Here is an 18,092-nt window from a genome sequence, read left to right on the forward strand (position 1 = left end):
AACCAGAGTCAAATTCCTTCTTTGTTTACTTGGCCAATAAAGCTGATTCTGATTTTGATTCTGATTATTCCTCAAAAAGTTCACTGTACAGTATTACAGTTTTGTTACTTTTTTATTGTCTATAAGTTTGAGAGACTTAATATATTCCTTGAATTCACATAAAAAAGCAGTGAAATAATAGGGTCTGACCACATGATTGACACACACAGGGATATCTCGGAATGACGTCACTGCCTTCCAGGAGTGTGGAGAGAGAGAAAGAGAGATTTTTAAAGGAACTTTATTCTATCAATGCTCCAACTCGTTATTTACAAAATGATACATCTATTTTCCAACAACTGGCCAATAAATACACATATATAGACACTTAAAAAAGATCAAGAAATTACATCAACTCCTGAGAAAAAATTGGTTGGTCTCATTCAACAAATCACATCACATCACCATAGGCCCAAATCACACTGAACTGATCAACATCCTTCATCTCTTTATAATAATTAAAGTCAAGAGAGAGAGGGAGAGGGAGAGAGAGAGGCAGAGAGCGAGAGAGCGAGAGAGAGAGAAGGGGGGGGGGGAAGAAGGAGAAACAGTGAGAGAGGTGGAGGAAGAGAGAGGGGTGAGAGAGAGAGAGAGAGAGAGAGAGAGAGAGAGAGAGAGAGAGGGAGAGGGAGAGAGAGACAGAAGGAGAGAGATAGAGAGAGCAGAGCAGAGGCTGGAGAGCAGTGCGTCTCACACAGAGGTGAGACCGGAGGAGAGGGACTCTACCCGGGGACACAGAGGACGGTAAACCCGCCTGAACTCACTCTACGCACTAAGAAATACCTGTGAAATACTATATGTATCGACTAATTATACAGTAAGTCTTCTAAGCTTACATTTGAGAGTTGATAATATATGAATATGGTTCCACGAGTATTTTATGGTTAAAATGCATGCATGTACACGTTATTGTGAATGAATTAAGAAAACAAACGCGTGTTCATTTACTTTGACAATAAGACATGATGCGTGGCTAAATCTGATTTAAAAGGCTAAAATTTTGCGTGTGGTATTGTATTCACAATGCATGTCATTAAGAAAGAGAAAACAACAACGTTAACCGTTCAAAGTGTGATCCAGTTCTGCCTGCCGAGTGTGCCCTTAGTGTTTCATCGATTGAAAGCTATTGGCAGTAAAAGCTGCACCTGTTGCACTACATTCGCTCTATCTCCGGTAATGTTTAAAATGCGTGCAGGGCTACTAATTGATGTGCACATCTCTCTGTTGTCCAGGTATTGGGATGCGCCACTCGTGCGTTAAAAAGCCTGGCACCGTCTCCAGAACGCACACGAAGCACCGGGAGGAACCCATACATAACCATCGTTAAACCTTATTGTTGGACACTGTCAACCTTTTTCAATACTCGTTTAAAATCTCTGCACCGGGGGAGGACAGAGTCAGAAGGAGGAGGAGGGGAAGGAAAAACAAAACGCATCATCGGCAGACTTGATGTGTTTTTTTACGCCGACTTCCGAAAAAGAAAAAGTGAAGGAAGGAAGGAACCCGAGTGGAGATTAAACAAAGTGTAAATGTTTTGAACTGGAAATGAATAATCAACCCTGACAAAGCTGACAGCGGGTGGTTCATTGAGTGAGCGTGAGGCAGAGCGTCCGGAGCGTTTTCACACCAAAGACACCAAACAGATTCCACATTTAACTGCGGACCAATTCTCCGAGGGTGAGATATTTTTTCCTCCGGAGCAAAACCCATCTGACAGGATTATTATTTATGCATATGATTTCCTCGCATCACACTCTGTAACTATAACTGTGCAGTGAGTTGGAGGAGGTGAGAGCGCATGGAAACAGTTTACATCTTCTCTATTTTTTTGTAACATCCCAGAAACTACAAAGAATCTGTGAAACTACTGACCCTGAATGAACTAGTGGACCTGCAGATGCGTTCTTAGTGACTTGCTGGTGGTCCCTGGACCTCAGTTTGGGAAAAGAGGAAAGACTGATCTCTTCTTTCTACTCTGCAGTGATGTAATGGAGGGTTAACACACCTTAACTTGACCTTTTTGTTTGCTGAACTGTGCATAATTAACTTTTTAGGGTCAATGACAAATTCATGTGGTGTCTGAAAACTAAGTCCAATACACTAATGTTTCTCTCAAAAAATCATTTATAATTTAAAAGAGAACAAACAGTCCAAGGCACTCTTTCTTTAAAAGCCTTTATTTAGATGGCTATTTCATATCCAAATCTTACATTAAAAGTAGACCTTGGCAGCAACCCACGCTCATCGGCACAAAGCAGCCTTCTTCACTTTTTTTCTTCCTAATTTATAATTTCATTTGAAATTAAAGTTGTTTTTTTTTTAATCCCACAATGCTCAGAGACTCTTAGTGCGTCTTCAAAACATGGAGAATGTGTCCATCCCTGGCGGTGCGCCACCGCCAGTCTGCAACGACTCGGTGGACTTTTACTCCCTCGCGTCAGGCAACCGCACTGACCCGAACTGCACTCCTCCATCTGAGTTTTACTTCTACGCTGACCTTTACATAATTTTACCGGTCATCTACTCTGTAATCTGTGCAGTGGGGCTGACAGGCAACACGGCTGTCATCTACGTGATCCTCAAAGCCCCCAAGATGAAAACGGTCACCAACATGTTCATCCTGAACTTGGCCATCGCCGACGACTTGTTCACTCTGGTATTGCCGATCAACATAGCCGAACACCTGCTGCACTACTGGCCTTTTGGCGAGGTTTTGTGCAAAGTCATCCTGAGCATCGACCATTACAACATCTTCTCCAGCATCTATTTCCTGACAGTTATGAGCATTGACCGCTACCTGGTGGTTTTGGCCACAGTGAGGTCCAAGCGCATGCCGTACCGCACCTACCGAGCAGCCAAAATCATCTCGCTCTGCGTCTGGATCCTGGTCATCCTCATCGTCCTGCCTTTCAGCGTTTTCGCTGGCGTATACATGAACCCAAACGACGGCAGAAAGAGCTGCGTGCTCAGCTTCCCCAGCCCAGAGAGTTTGTGGTTCAAAGCAAGCCGGATCTACACGCTGATCCTGGGCTTTGCCATCCCTGTCTCAACCATCTGCATCCTGTACACCATGATGCTATACAAGCTGAGGAACATGCGGCTCAACAGCAACGCCAAGGCGCTGGACAAGGCCAAGAAGAAAGTCACCATCATGGTGTTCATCGTCTTGGCCGTGTGCCTGTTCTGCTGGACGCCGTTCCACCTCAGCACCATCGTGGCTCTGACCACGGATCTGCGGACTACGCCGCTCCTGATCGGCATCTCCTACTTCATAACCAGCCTGAGCTACGCCAACTCCTGCCTCAACCCATTCCTCTACGCCTTCCTGGACGACAGCTTCCGGAAGGCCTTCAAGAAAATGTTGGAATGTAGACCGGCCTGACTGTATGACGCAGGGAAAAACCTGTCGCAGAGGTCCGTGGAGACTTGCTGAGCGAGGACATGGACTGTGATGAATTTTTGATTTGATTTGGTTCGCTTTGTTAAAGCTGCACTAGGCAACCTTGCGCATTGTTTGCACATGATAGAAAATCTTTCGTTTATCTTCGATACATAGCAAACATCTAAGATTATGCCTGTAAACGGCGCACAGCATCCTGTGACAAAAACCCATCTATAAATGCTTTATACTAGGGATCGACTGATACTGTTTTTCCAAGGCTGATTCCGATTATTAGTAGTTCATGAAACCGATAACCAATTTTTGGAACCGATATGCATATACAGTGAAAATGAAAATCTTTAAGTCAAAATTAAGATTTTGGAATGTTACATACTCCAACACAAAACTTTCTTTAAAAGCTTTAAGCAATTATTTATTATATTAGAAACTTTCAACACAATACCCAGTAAAAGATAGTCAGATAGTGTTGTGGGCGGGACATTAAGTCAGACTCAGTGGTGAGTGAAACCGAAGTAGAGGGACGGACACAAGCTGTAGCCGAGCCAAAGTAGACCACTTTTTAATTCATTAACTTTATCGGTTATCAGGCAAATAAAACGCTAATACAGATAATCTGCAAACTGCCAAAAAATGGGCCGATAATCAGCCAGGGACGATAATCGATCTATCCCTACTTTAAGCCTACTGTAAACAAAGCGACGAGAGAGGAAAACATCAGAACATTTTGTGAGTGTGCGGCAGGCTTTGAGATATGTTTTCTCATGTTTGATGGGGGTGTCTCTCCATTATTGGTCACAGGGGGATACCCAATTAGCAGGGACATGTCTGTGAACTTGCGGTAATAAAAAGGCAGAGTGCTTCCGTGCACAATAGGGTGTTCAACGCACCCCTGTTTCAGTTTTAAAAAAACAACGTTTTGTCAAGGCTGAACGTGGCCCAGGTGTTTAGGTGTCACTTTAAGTTCATCACTTCAGGTGGGTGGAGACGGTCTTGTGCTACAGGATGGTTTTTCTTTGTCACAGCAGGACTGTTTGTATTTTTACAGAATTTTCCTAGTGCAGCCTTTTATGGCTCTGAGAGCACAGTGAGAGAGAGAGAGAGAGAGAATATTAGAAGTGGATAAGAAATGGGCAATATTGCTTGCAATAGGGAATGATAATGGTTGACATAAAGGACAATACTGTCATTGGAAAAACAACAGTTCGAAATACTTCAGCAGAATTGCCCATCATCATTGTGTCTGAAGAACTGGCCATAAAAAAAAAAATGTTTTTCCAGTTTGAGACTGCAATTAAAATGTCAGACCTTTTCCAAGACAGTAATGGAAAAAAAATCCAATTATGACTTTGAGGCAGCAAGCTGGGGTCACTGCAAACAGTCTCGAACCAAGGAGCGAGGAACGCCTCTGAGGGGTGGGACATCTGCTGCGGTCAGTGTCATTGATTTGCATGCTGTCAATCAAATCAAAAGGATGACAATAGTCAGGGTGGGAGGGTAACAGGATGCACGTCAGGGGAGAACAGCTGTTTATCCAGTACAAAAACTGTAGGATTTTTTTTTTTAATCAAAATTTGTGGGTTGACTTCAGAAATATTGTGTATTTCATGTATGCAAACATCTAATCTGCATTCAACCCTTGTGTTGTCCTCGGGTCAAATTTGATCCGTTTTCAAAGTTCTTTATATCAGGAATATGGGTTTCTTTTTTGGATGCATGGATGTATGTTGTATGGAACCCATACAGCATTCTTCGCAGGTAAAATTAATGATTACTTTCATTGCATTTTGGGTGTTTTATTGAATTTGATAGCATTTGAAAAAAAAGTTTAAATGGTTTCAAAACAGTATCCAGACCAAACTTTGACATAAACCAGTCTGTGATCCACTCAACATCCTCTGATTTTAACTAGTAATGAAAATAATTCATAATTGTTTTAAATCAAATTAGGTATAATGTCATATTTATTGCGTTTATTTATCATGTATAAAGAAAACGTTGAAATAAGTGACAAAAACGTTTTTTAAAAAAGCGTCAAAAGCATAAAAAAAAGCGGCATAAACAAGGACAACATCTTCATGGTGGACCAACCCGGTCTCACAGCAGTTCGTGAAATGGTCACGTTATTTTGATCTATTGATTTGTGTACAGGGAAACTATTTTCTACTTTATTTCGTGGTGGTCACCACGAAATTGGAACGTTACCATCTCACGAACTGCCATGCGACTGGGCTGCAGCTGGGCTGCTCTGGGGGATGCAATGACAACGACAACAACAGCGACAACAATGGCGACAACAACGGCGACAACAACGGCAACAACACCGTGACAACAACGGGACGCGCTACAACAACGGGACAGTTGTGGTTAGGAAAAGAAAGACGGGGAAAGGTTGTGGTTAGGAGAACAAGAATGCGGAAAGGAACTACCACACGCGGGACGCGATCCCCGGTCTCCGGGGTGAAAGTCCTGTGTTGTTTGACCCATCCACCACCCCAACCTACCTCCTTTTGTGGATTTTCGGCTTTCCAATACTACTCGCTACCATAATCGTGCTTTTATCACGTAGTATGCTTCCCATTCAAATACATTACTTTAGAATCAATAGATTAAATAACGTCACCATTTCACAAACTGCCATGAGACTGGGCTGGGTGGACGGGAAGACAACACAAGGGTTATGTTATGCTGTGTTTCAAGCAAAGTAATCTCAAATGATTGATTTTGTGGATTAGTTAAGGTTTTGGAGTTCTGTTTCTTTAGTAAACAGGCAGGTTACAGAGATCCCCCCCAGAATGTACAGTAGATGAAGGGTTTATTTGCAAAGTGAGATATATCCCTTTCTATTTATTTTCCGAAATTATGTATTTTTTGTGGTGTATGTGATCAAACTGGTGTTTTAAAATATCTAAAAAAAATGTTTGTGTACTCAAGGGAATGTCAATCCAACTGTTGTTGATTGAATTATTTTAGAAATTGCTTTTATATTGTTTGCGTGCAAATTGTCTCTTCATATGTACCACTTAAAGAAATGAAAAAGGAACCTTACCCACCCTGTTACAGTACTGTAGGCCTGATGAGAGACAGGCATGGGACAGGAGGGCTATGTAAAAATGTAACCTGCGTTTCTCTTTACGTTTTTTTTTTTTTTTTTTTGTGAGCTTCTGTCGCCCCCTGCTGTAAAACAGTAACAGCTGTTACCCTGAAAATGTAGCCCAAGCCATTTCCAGAGTTTGTGCAGAGACACTACTGAGTTGCACACAGATTGTGAGTGTGACATTTATAAAGATGATATACAATTTATTTTTCCACTTCATGGATATTTGTGAATAGCATCATTTGGGATCTGACTTACTTATTCAACGTTAATTATCCGTTGTAAAGTTGTAGTTTTGTTGTAGAATTTTATTTATGCAGATTTTTCAATATACCAGTACAAAGACAAGCATATACAAATTACAAAGTAAGACAAAAAAACAAAACCATCAAAAACTAACCAGAACAAAAACAGACAGACAGACAGACAGCCAGCACTCACTCACAAAGAAGGCCAATTCATTAAACGAGATGGCTCACAATATGCACTCATAAAGGGTCAGAAATTCCGGGAGGCCGGAGGAGATCAGAGCAGAAAAAGAAAAAATAAAGTGAGGTCAGGTCCCAGTTTGTGGCCTTTTCCTCCTGATGAAAGGGCCCCAAAGTTGTTTTTTTAAAGAATATCTGCAATCCAATGAGTTTCACAATCGTGCTGTGCACATTTACTGTTGCATCCATCTCCATCTAGTGTTCTTAAAGGGTAACTACTACTTTCAGCCTGGACCCTATTTTCCTATATGTCTAAGTGACTGATGGGAACAACAATCTTTGACATTGGTCCAGTATTAAACAAGATCGCTGCAGTCAGCAGTAGCAAAACAAGCTACAATGTAAGTTAATAGGGCAATTGTGCAGATTGTATTTACCTTCACAAAAGTGCTCATTTTGCCACTGACAGCCTCAGACTATAATTCTAAGTGTCTGACAACATTATGGAAAGGATTTCTAAGGAGGTCAACCTTTCTGTTAAAGAGTAAAATTCTTTTTTTAAACATAAAAACATCTGCGAAAATGTGTTCGCTAAACCCACCAGACTCCATGTAAATAAACATAATTTTAGCATCGTAAAACACACTTCATTCAAAGTCGACAGAAACAAAATAAAACTATGAAAAGCCGTTTTGGGTCGTCTTTCCAGTTTTCCAACAATCACAACTCTAGTTTTGGTTGAAATAAACAATAGTTTACTGATTTACATGTGAAAATATGTTGGCTCTGTACATGCTAAAAGTATTGTTTGTTTAAATGGAGTCTGGTGGATTTAGCACTAGCGACTTTAGAGTGGTTTCTGGTTAAACAGAAAGGTCTCAAAGAGGTTTTAAAAAGGCCTTTCTCTGTAGGGATCCTTTCCATAATGTTGTCAGACACTTAAAATAATAATCTGAGTCTTTCAGTGACAAAAACAGCACTTTTAGTGGGAGTAAATTGATGATGCACATAGGGTTACATTGCAGCCCGGTCTGTGGCTGCTGGTTAAAGCGTTCACGCTTAAAACTGGACCAATTTCAAAGACTGTTGTTCCTATTAGTCACTTACACACAAAAACATAAGAAAATAGGGTCCTGGTTAAAACGGTAGTTACCCTTTAAGTCACAGTTAAAATCACGAAGACATTGAAAACACGATGGTGTTGAGTGCACAAAGAGGAAAATAAAACAGATAGGGGCCTGTTAGGCTTCACTATGTAAAAAGATACATGAGAAAACACGTGCAAGAGATGTGTAGGACTTAAATGCATTTGTTTGATTCAAAACACTTGTTCATGTGGTCTATGCCAGTTTGCAACCTTTAATCATCAGTAACAAACACACCACAGCCTGCTTACTTGCTCAACTTAAATTTTTTGGACCATAATTCACTTTAAATAAAACATTTTGTCTCTGCTTGTTCCAGCACTTTACTATTGTATGTGATCCTCTTTCTAAGGCTGTACACTTCTATCAAACAGAAATGCTCAGATACGTGTCAATGTCATTTTATACACATTTTTCAAAAAAATCTACACTCTGAGAATTCAATTCAATTCAATTTTATTTATAGTATCAAATCATAACAAGAGTTATCTCAAGACACTTTACAGATAGAGTAGGTCTAGACCACACTCTATAATTTACAAAGACCCAACAATTCCAGTAATTCCCCCAAGAGCAAGCATTTAGTGCGACAGTGGCGAGGAAAAACTTCCTTTTAGGGAGAAACCTCGGACAGACCCAGGCTCTTGGTGGGCGGTGTCTAAAGGGCCATTCACATTGTACGCGCAAACGGCAGCGCTGCGCTATGAAACCCATTATTGTCAATGGCTTGACCAGTTCTTGCGCGCCAAAATGCATTTTGCGGCTGGCCGCTCTTGCGCGTGCCGCGGTCAAAGTTCAACATGGTTCAACTTTGACCGCAGCATGCGCAAGAGCGGCCGCGGTGCGCTGTGATGTGTCTGAATAAAAAGAAAAAAAGTAAACACCGAACACACGTGGATCCACAAACGGAACAAGGCTTTCCTATGTTTCAAAGACAGAAACATCATCTCCACCAAATCACTACTGTGTATCCTACACAATGTTGCATGTAACCTACTGCACATCTGATGTAAACACCGGACGCAGACGTGACATGCATTCAAATATTGGCGCATGTATGACGTAAATTTGCGCTGAGCCTGGCGGCAAGCACAACAAATATAGTTGGGAATAGGACAACCTAACGGCGAGCGCAGCGCATGCCGCATACAATGTGAAACGGCCTTTACGGTGCCGGTTGGGGGTGTGATGAACAGTGGCAATTACTGTATAGTCACAATAAAGATAATCTCTCATGGCCGGGTTGGCTCAGTGGGTAGAGCAAGTGCACATATACTGAGAGGTTTATGCCTTGACGCAGAGGTCCAGGATTTGAATCCGACCTGTTTGCAATTAGCGTTGTAGCAACTCATTTGGCAATGGCTTGAATGTAACGGACGTTCATTAATATACGAAAGTTTCGCACTAAAGCTTTAATGATTTGATAAATATACATTTATTTTCCCACTGGTACGTATGTGTTTTTGACATTTTAGAGTCAAAGTGATTGTATTTGACGGACACGATACACGTGCAGAATTTTGTTTTCTTGAGAATTGCAGGAACAAATTCACTCCCAGGTTTTCACAGTGCTGACATACATAAACAAAGAAATATAAAAATCAAGACAGATCAGTAGGGCTGGGTCTTGTTCAAAAATAGTCGATACGGGCACCGATACCAATACTGTGACTTCGATAACAATTTTGTAAAACAAAAAGAAGGTACAAAATACAATAGTTGTATTTGCATATTACTGATCCCCGTGTGTTTCATATCAAAATGTTCAGAACAAACTCAGCTTTGTAATGAGGCCTACATTTGTACAGAAAGTTATGTTATTATTAATCTCAACACTGTTCCCTCCTAACTCCTGTTAAATCACATAAGACTTGGGCTATCTAAAGTAAATTCTTGTTAATTTTGTTTGTTAGTTCATTGTTCATTTTTTGAAGTGTTTTATCTGTTTGGGGATCCTAAACACACTGTTCTGTACTATACATGTCCTGTTGCACTCATTAAGATCTAATCTGAGCAGATTTCTGTCATTCAAACACCTCTGTAGTTGTAGTTTAAAACTTTTACAGCCAATTTAATAAAACTAAGGATTTTATTTGGGCTTGGGTCCATAAATGCAGTTAATGGATACAGGCACTGAGAACTGAAGGCTCTGTTAGCAACGAGAAGCTCTGATTAGCGGTTAGCTCCGGTTAGCTAGTTCCATTTTAAATATATGGAGCAGAGGAGACTGCTGTGGAGAGAGGTAACAACCAGACTCTGATAACACACACACACACACACACACACACACACATGCACACTGTAGTTTATTCTGACTAAATCCCGCATACACTGTCCTGCTGGAAATACTCACTTGAGCAACAAATGTGGATTAATCCACCGCTGAAAATACTAACACTATTTCCTCTCAGAAACACTTGCTACAAACTACAGTGGCCTGCTGTTTTAGGAAATACTATCAATAATCTCTATGTTGATGACCTGTATTAAAAAATCCCTGGGTTTATGACACCATAAACCATGAGTGGTACATTTGTATTAATTTAATTTCAGTGTACATCAAAGTGTTCTAATTTGTGAAAATGGACCCATAGAAACTGCTAATTTTCACAAGGGCCATATAACTCTCTGTTATCTATGGAAGAGAATTAAGGCCAAATGTGAAAAATGTATTTGAGTTGAGTTTAAAGTCAGAATTCTGAGAAAAAAGTCAGAATTCTGACTTAAATCTCAAAATTCTGTCTTTAAAAAAAAGTGTTTATAAAAAAAGTCAGAATTCTGCGATTAACGTCACAATTCTGACTTTTTTTCTCAGAATTCTGACTTTATTCTTAGAGTTCTGACATTTTTCTTAGAATTCTGTCTTTATTTTCATAATTCTGACTTTAAACTCATAACTCAGTACATTTGTTCACGTGGCCCTAATCCTCTTCCGTAGTTATCTGGCCTTAAAGGCCTGGACGGAGAGTAGTGTATACAGTATGGACAGCATTATGCAGTATGACAGTAACAGTACTGAGAAATCCCCCTTGAACATCTTTCTTTTTCTTCAGAAAACACAGCCAGGAAAATAGCTCTTTTTGTCCTTGTGTCGAAGTCATTTACTGCCTTAACTCTTACTTCATTTTTTTTTTTTTTACTTTCTTCTTGTCTGTCTGTCTTTATCTATTCCTTCCCCTTCTGTGTTAAGAATCAAAGTAAGAATCAACCCTGTTTCCACTTTAAACAGTGGTGAAGTTAAAAAGGACCACAGTGGCTCAGAAGATCAGTCAGACGCTTTGCTGCATCACATGTCAGCGTTAACGGATCAAATGTTTTTATTCACCCCAAATTCCTTTTGGCTGAGGTGGAAATCCAGCTGTTAAGGTAAAGATGCACTTGTTTAATATCCTTCTTTCCTACATCAGAATCAGAATCAGAATCAGAATCAGAATCAGAATCAGAAAGGTGCCAAGTACGTTGCACATACGAGGAATTTGTCATGGTGTTGTTGGAGCATGTCACACATACAAATATAGGAAGGATAAAAAGATATAAACAATATAAGTATAAACATATACACACAGTACGTATTAATAACGATAAAATAAATTTAAATAAATAGTAAAATAAGTTAAACAGTAGTGAAAAGGGACGCTACAGCAGAGTAGGTACAGTGGCATGAGGAGCCAGAGGTGGGGTGTGGAGAGAGTCAGGGTGGATTCCGAGCCTTGTTTAGAAGGCTAGTGGCGGAGGGGAAAAAACTGTTTATGTGGCGTGAGGTTTTGGTCCTAATGGACCTCATCCTCCTGCCAGAGGGGAGTGGCTCAAAGAGCTTGTGTCCGGGGTGGGAGGGGTCAGCCACAATCTTTCCAGCACACTTCAGAGTCCTGGTGGCGTATAGGTCCTGGAGCGGCGGCAGATTGCAGCCAATCACCTTCTCAGCTGACCGAATGACACGCTGCAGCCTGCCCTTGTCCTTGGCAGTGGCAGCAGCGTACCAGATGGTGATGGAGGATGTGAGGATGGACTCAATGATGGCTGTGTAAAAGTGCACCATCATTGTCTTTGGCAGGTTGAATTTCTTCAGCTGCCGCAGGAAGTACATCCTCTGTTGTGCTTTCTTGACGAGGGAGCTGATGTTCAGCTCCCACTTGAGGTCCTGGGAGATGGTAGTTCCCAGGAAGCGGAAAGACTCCACAGTGTCAATTGTGGAGCCACAGAGGGTGATGGGGGCAGGTGAGGCTGGGTTCTTTCTGAAGTCCACAACCATCTCCACTGTCTTTAGAGCGTTGAGCTCTAGATTGTTTTGCTTGCACCAGGTCACCAGGTGGTCAGCCTCCCACCTGTAGGCGGACTCGTCTCCATCAGAGATGAGTCCGATGAGGGAGGTGTCGTCCGCAAACTTTAGAAGCTTGACGGACTGGTGACTGGAGGTGCAGCTGTTGGTGTACAGGGAGAAGAGCAGAGGAGAAAGAACGCAGCCCTGGGGGGATCCGGTGCTGATGGTCTGTGAGTCGGAGACGTGTTTCCCCAGCTTCACATGCTGCTTCCTGTCAGACAGGAAGTCAGTGATCCACCTGCAGGTGGAGTCAGGCACACCAAGCTGGGAGAGTTTCTGCTGAAGCAGAGCCGGGATGATGGTATTGAAGGCAGAGCTGTAGTCCACAAACAGGATCCTGGCGTAGGTTCCTGCGGAGTCCAGGTGCCGGAGGATGTAGTGGAGGGCCAGGTTGACTGCATCGTCTACAGACCTATTGGCTCTGTAGGCAAACTGCAGGGGGTCCAGGAGGGGGTCGGTGAGGTCTTTGAGGTGTGAAAGCACAAGGTGCTCAAAGGACTTCATAACCACAGAGGTCAGGGCGACGGGTCTGAAGTCATTAAGTCCTGTGGTCCTTGGCTTCTTGGGGACAGGGATTATGGTTGAGGTCTTGAAGCAGGCTGGCACGTGACATGTCTCCAGTGAGGTGTTAAAAATGTCTGTGAACACTGGAGACAGCTGGTCAGCGCAGTGCTTCAAGCTGGATGGGGAGACAGCATCCGGTCCAGCAGCTTTCCTGGGATTCTGTCTCCTGAACAGTCTGTTGACGTCCCTCTCGTGAATGGAGAGAGTCGTCACTGAGGTGGGAGGGGGGGTGGAGGTGGAGGGGACCTTTAAGGAGGGCATTGGTGGGGGGGCCCAGGACCCTGCTGAGGTGGGGTCCTGGGCCCCCCCACCTCTTAGCCTCCTCTTAGTGTACTTGTACGTAAGTAAATGTGCAGTGTGTGGTAGTGGTGGTGTGTGTGTGTGTGTGTGTGTGTGTATGTGTGTGTGTGTGTGTGTCTCTCAAAGCATAATAGATGAGTGCCACAAAGTGGTACATTTAATAAGGATGTGACATGTGTTTGTGATAACACATTTTTGTCACTAGAGGGCAGTGTTGGTCCATGTAGAGATCCTCCTAGTGTGTGTGTGTGTGTGTGTGTGTGTGTGTGTGTGTGTGTGTGTGTGTGCGCGCGCATGCGTGTGTGCGTGCGTGCGTGTGTATGTGCGTGTGACATGATTTGTTTAATTTGTTTCCTTTTTCCATATTTGACTAAAACATCAAATGGTTCAAGAACATTCTACAAATAAATTGTCTGAGTGTGCAGTGTGAAATGTCTACACTATGTATGGCAGGTGTATGTAAGTCTGTACAGTGACTGCATACAAGTGTTTCAATGACAACTGTATGAAGTTAAAGTCAATAAATAAATTGGAGAGAACAACTGTAGATGGCAGTGTGTAGCTGTAGATGGGGTGTGCATGAGCGTATGACCATAAAGGGGAGTGTTCTCTCTCTCTCTCTCTATCTCTCTCTCTCTCTCTCTCTCTCTCTCTCTCCCCTCCCCCCCCCCACCATCTCCCTCTCTCGTTCTCTCTCTTTTCATGTACATGCATGTACACTTCACCACAAACACAGACCATCAGTCTTGCATCTCTCAGGAGCTGCATTCATATGAGAACTTCAAATTCACATTTGAGGGGGAAACACGTCACAAGTATCTCTTGCCTGCAAAGATTTTCTTTTCCTTTTGAAAAAAACAAATCATTAAATAAATGAAATGTCATTACAGTAACTCCCCTTGCTGCTGCAGCAGCTGGTGTTTGCATCTTATAAGTGAGCTCCTCTGCCAACAGCTGATCATCTTATTTCAGGAGGTCTATTTGGAATGAATGTACTGTATGGACTTTATTTTTGCATCTCTGGCTGAAAATCTTCCGTTGTTGTGAGCTACAAACATGCACTTTAAGTGGAAGTCAGTGTTTTCACCTCTGTGATGTCCATCAACCTTTTACTTATTGTCTGTCATTTTTAGTTTTGTCTCCTTTTTAGTCAATTCTAGTACGGCTTAGTGAGGAAGGTGGTTGTATATTTATAAATGCAGCCTTAGCATTCAACTGATTATTAAGATAAGACAAGATAGATTTTTATGTCCCGAAGAAATTTTTTTGTAGTAGTACATAGTGCATACATACATATATACAGTACACACACACACACACACACACACACACACACACACACACACACACACAAACATATACATACATACATACACACACACACACACACATACACACATACATACACACAAACATACATAAAGTACACAGACACAGACTATTTAATTAACGTTTAAAATAAATCTCACATACCCCTTGCAGTACTCCAAAGTACCCCTATGGGTATGCGTACCCCCATTTGAGAAACACTGGTATATACTTTAATGTTTTAATGCTCTTTATGTTATAGCCTAAATGTGTTCTTTGATATAACAGTGCTATCATGTAACATTATCATCACAACAGAATTTATTTTTCTTATTTTCTTATTGTGTTAAAAATGTTTTAACACAATAACTCAGAGAGCATTTCAATTGAGTTACCTTTTACTTTTATCTGAGTAGATTTTAGTAAGTAAGATAAGACTTTATTGTCTCGTATAGGAGAAATTCGTCTTGGGCAGTCGAGAGAACAAAAAATGGCGATACATCGCGTAAAAACACAAACATACAGTAAACATACGTAAAATATAAGCATACATTATCTCATCCAAATGCATCCGATAAACCTCACACAAGACCCCCGTACCTTCCCCCACACTCACAGAAAAAAGAGAAAGAACCCACAGCACATCCTCCCCCTCATATTGCACTTCCCTCTACCCAGATTGCTGGTGTAAAATCATGCTGTTATCAATAACTTACGTATTTCCACAATGCCCAAATGCACAACTGCACAATGCCGTATCAAATTAAAAAATATTGCACCAGTGTCCTACCAATTGCACATCCTACAGCCACAAATATTACCTATGCTTAAACTCAACCCCCCCGCCCCCCATCCAATACACACACACACACACACACACACACACACACACACACACACACACACACCTTATCTCTTATTATTCAGCAGTTTGATTGAAAGCGGCACAAATGAGAATTTATATCTGTTCATCTTGCAGTTGGGTAACCTGTACCTTCTGCCTGAAGGCATCATCTCATACTCACTTTTCAAGACGTGATTTGGGTCGTGGGTGATTTTAAGACCCTGTCTCCTCACCGCCTCCTCGAAGATCTCCTGAAGAGGAATTGGTGGGTGCTGGCCAATTATTTTTCCAGCCCTATTTATCAAGTTTTGAAGCTGCGATTTCAGTTTGATTGACAGGTTACCAAACCAAGCTATGATGCCACAACGAATTCAAGATAAGATAGACTTTTTTTTTAATTAATCCCACACTCGGGAAATTCCTGTGCTACAGCAGCTCAAAAGAAAAACCATGAACACACATCAGAATAACACAAATACACATTAAGTAGACATAGGAGAAAATATATACATAAAGTATAAGAACAAAAAAAATAGAATAAGTTTTAATAATAATAGTAATACAAACAGACATATTTACACAATAAACACCCTTATATAAACAGACAGTATAAATACACAGATATACAGATGAGTAAGGTGTGGATGAATAGATATGACATATTGCACAGTTGGAGGTACCAAAGAGTGATAAAGAAATAAATATGCATAGTGCAGAATATTGTCCAGTGATGGCTCATATTGCAGAAACAGCGAGCAGTGCTACATTATGATGTTGCATTAAAGAGTCTGACTGCTGCTGGAATGAAGGACCTGCGGTAGCGCTCCTTCTTGCACTGAGGGTGCAGCAGTCTGCTGCTGAAGGAGCTGCTCAGGGAACTCACTGTCTCATGTAGGGGGTGAGAGGTGTTGATTGATGCCAGCCTGGCTAACATCCTCCTCTCCCCCACCTCCTCTATGGTGTCCAGAGGGCAGACCAGAACAGAACTAGCACTCTTCACCAGTCTGTTTAGTCTTTTCCTGCCCCTCTCTGTGCTCCCAGCTCTCCAGCAGGCTACTGCATAAAAGATTGCAGACGCAACCACAATGGCTGACTTATAAAACAGTAGCATGATGTCTTTGTCCACTCCATGAACTCTAAGTCTTCTTAAAAAATGTAGACGCTGACTTATCCGTGAGCAAACATACTCCACTTGATGAGACCACTGTAACTGACAGTCCAATTGTATACCTAAATACTTGTAAAAAAATACTAAATACTTAATACTTGTTTAGAGAAGTGGCCAAGCTACAAGCCGTTGCACACTTGTGCTCTGAGAATGTGTGTACTGTTACACATCTACAGAATTGAAAGATCTTTGTTGTCAAGGGCCTTCTCAGAGACACAATAGCCTTCTCCCAATTCCCAGTTTGTGCATCCTCGATTCCTCTTCCCGATTCCTCTCCTGGGGTCTTAGTCCTGCCCACAGGATATTCGAGCCGAGGAGTCGAGGAAGAGCCTCGAGGAGAGAGGACGAGGCAACAGGCATTTAACAAACATCGCTGCCTTGGAGCCATCATTAAAAGCGACAGCAATTAAACACACACATAGGCCTTTATATTTATAATAGCCTATATACACAGTATGGCTATAGCCTGTATAGGCTATTTTAGTGTAAAACACTACAAATGTTTGTATGAAAAATAACTATACAAATATAAAGGCTAGGCCTATATTATATATACACACACAAACAAACGCACTCTATTATTAATGCGTGGATCGGCTCTTTATCTGAATCTGCCTGTAAGTTTAACATCATCCACCTTCCATCGACTTGAATGAATTATTTTCTCCGATTTAGAGACCCGCATGGACGTTTACCTGGCTCTGATGTAGGCTATTGTATTGTATTGATTAGTGTTTTCTATAATGATTTAGCCTACTTTAATGATTAGAGATGCTGCTTGTAAACGTTTCCATGCGTGCAGAAATGTCACTGCAGCTGATATCTTCGGATATTTAAACAACAAAACTAACTGTAGTTATAAACTGGACAGAGGAAACAGAACTAGAACTTTAGATTCTGAAATAATCCTATAAATTAAGATGCTGTTTCTCGAGCGTCTCTCAGACACACTTGCAAATGAAACTGTCTGTCCGACAGCAACTCTGCTCTGATATGTTCACATTTTTCAACATTTTCAACGTTAATAACATTTTCCTTGTTGATTGTGTATTATTTCCCCCAAACGTTATTAATCAGAATATTAATTTGTATGATCTGACCACCCCAATCCGTAACGTTAGATTAACCACGCAGCCACGAATATTATCGCTCTCTCTCGCTCTCCCTTTTCTTAATCTCTCTCTCTCCCCTTTTTCTTCATCTCTCTCTTCCCTTCTCTCTCTCTCTCCTTTGTCCACTCTGTGAAAAAAGAGGCATGCTCTTTGTTTACATGCTGCAGGTTAAAAGTCTTCCGTGTGAATAGATCGGTGTTCCTCGATTATAACTCCTCCGAGGAGCCTCCTCGATGCTCGATCCTCGCTCCTTGATGTGGATTTTAGGAATTGCGATGTCCTTCAACATGGCGCGCTGAGAATTATTTCTGGGTCACAAGCTGGAGGATCAAGGATGCAGGAGTCAAGGAGGTAAGGATTTGGGAA

General features: G+C 41.6%; 1 protein-coding gene across 1 annotated transcript; it reads left to right on the forward strand.

The window, feature by feature from the left end:
- Window positions 1-626: 626 nt before the first annotated feature.
- On the forward strand, window positions 627-3,880 carry npbwr2b (neuropeptides B/W receptor 2b). The gene is made up of 2 exons (XM_031312050.2): window positions 627-856; window positions 1,272-3,880. The coding sequence occupies exon 2, from the start codon at window positions 2,402-2,404 to the stop codon at window positions 3,419-3,421; it is 1,020 nt and encodes a 339-aa protein (XP_031167910.1). The 5' UTR covers window positions 627-856; window positions 1,272-2,401; the 3' UTR covers window positions 3,422-3,880.
- The last annotated feature ends 14,212 nt before the right edge of the window (window positions 3,881-18,092 follow it).

This window comes from Sander lucioperca, chromosome 12 (genome assembly GCF_008315115.2).
Source record: "Sander lucioperca isolate FBNREF2018 chromosome 12, SLUC_FBN_1.2, whole genome shotgun sequence".
Lineage (NCBI taxonomy): Eukaryota > Metazoa > Chordata > Actinopteri > Perciformes > Percidae > Sander > Sander lucioperca.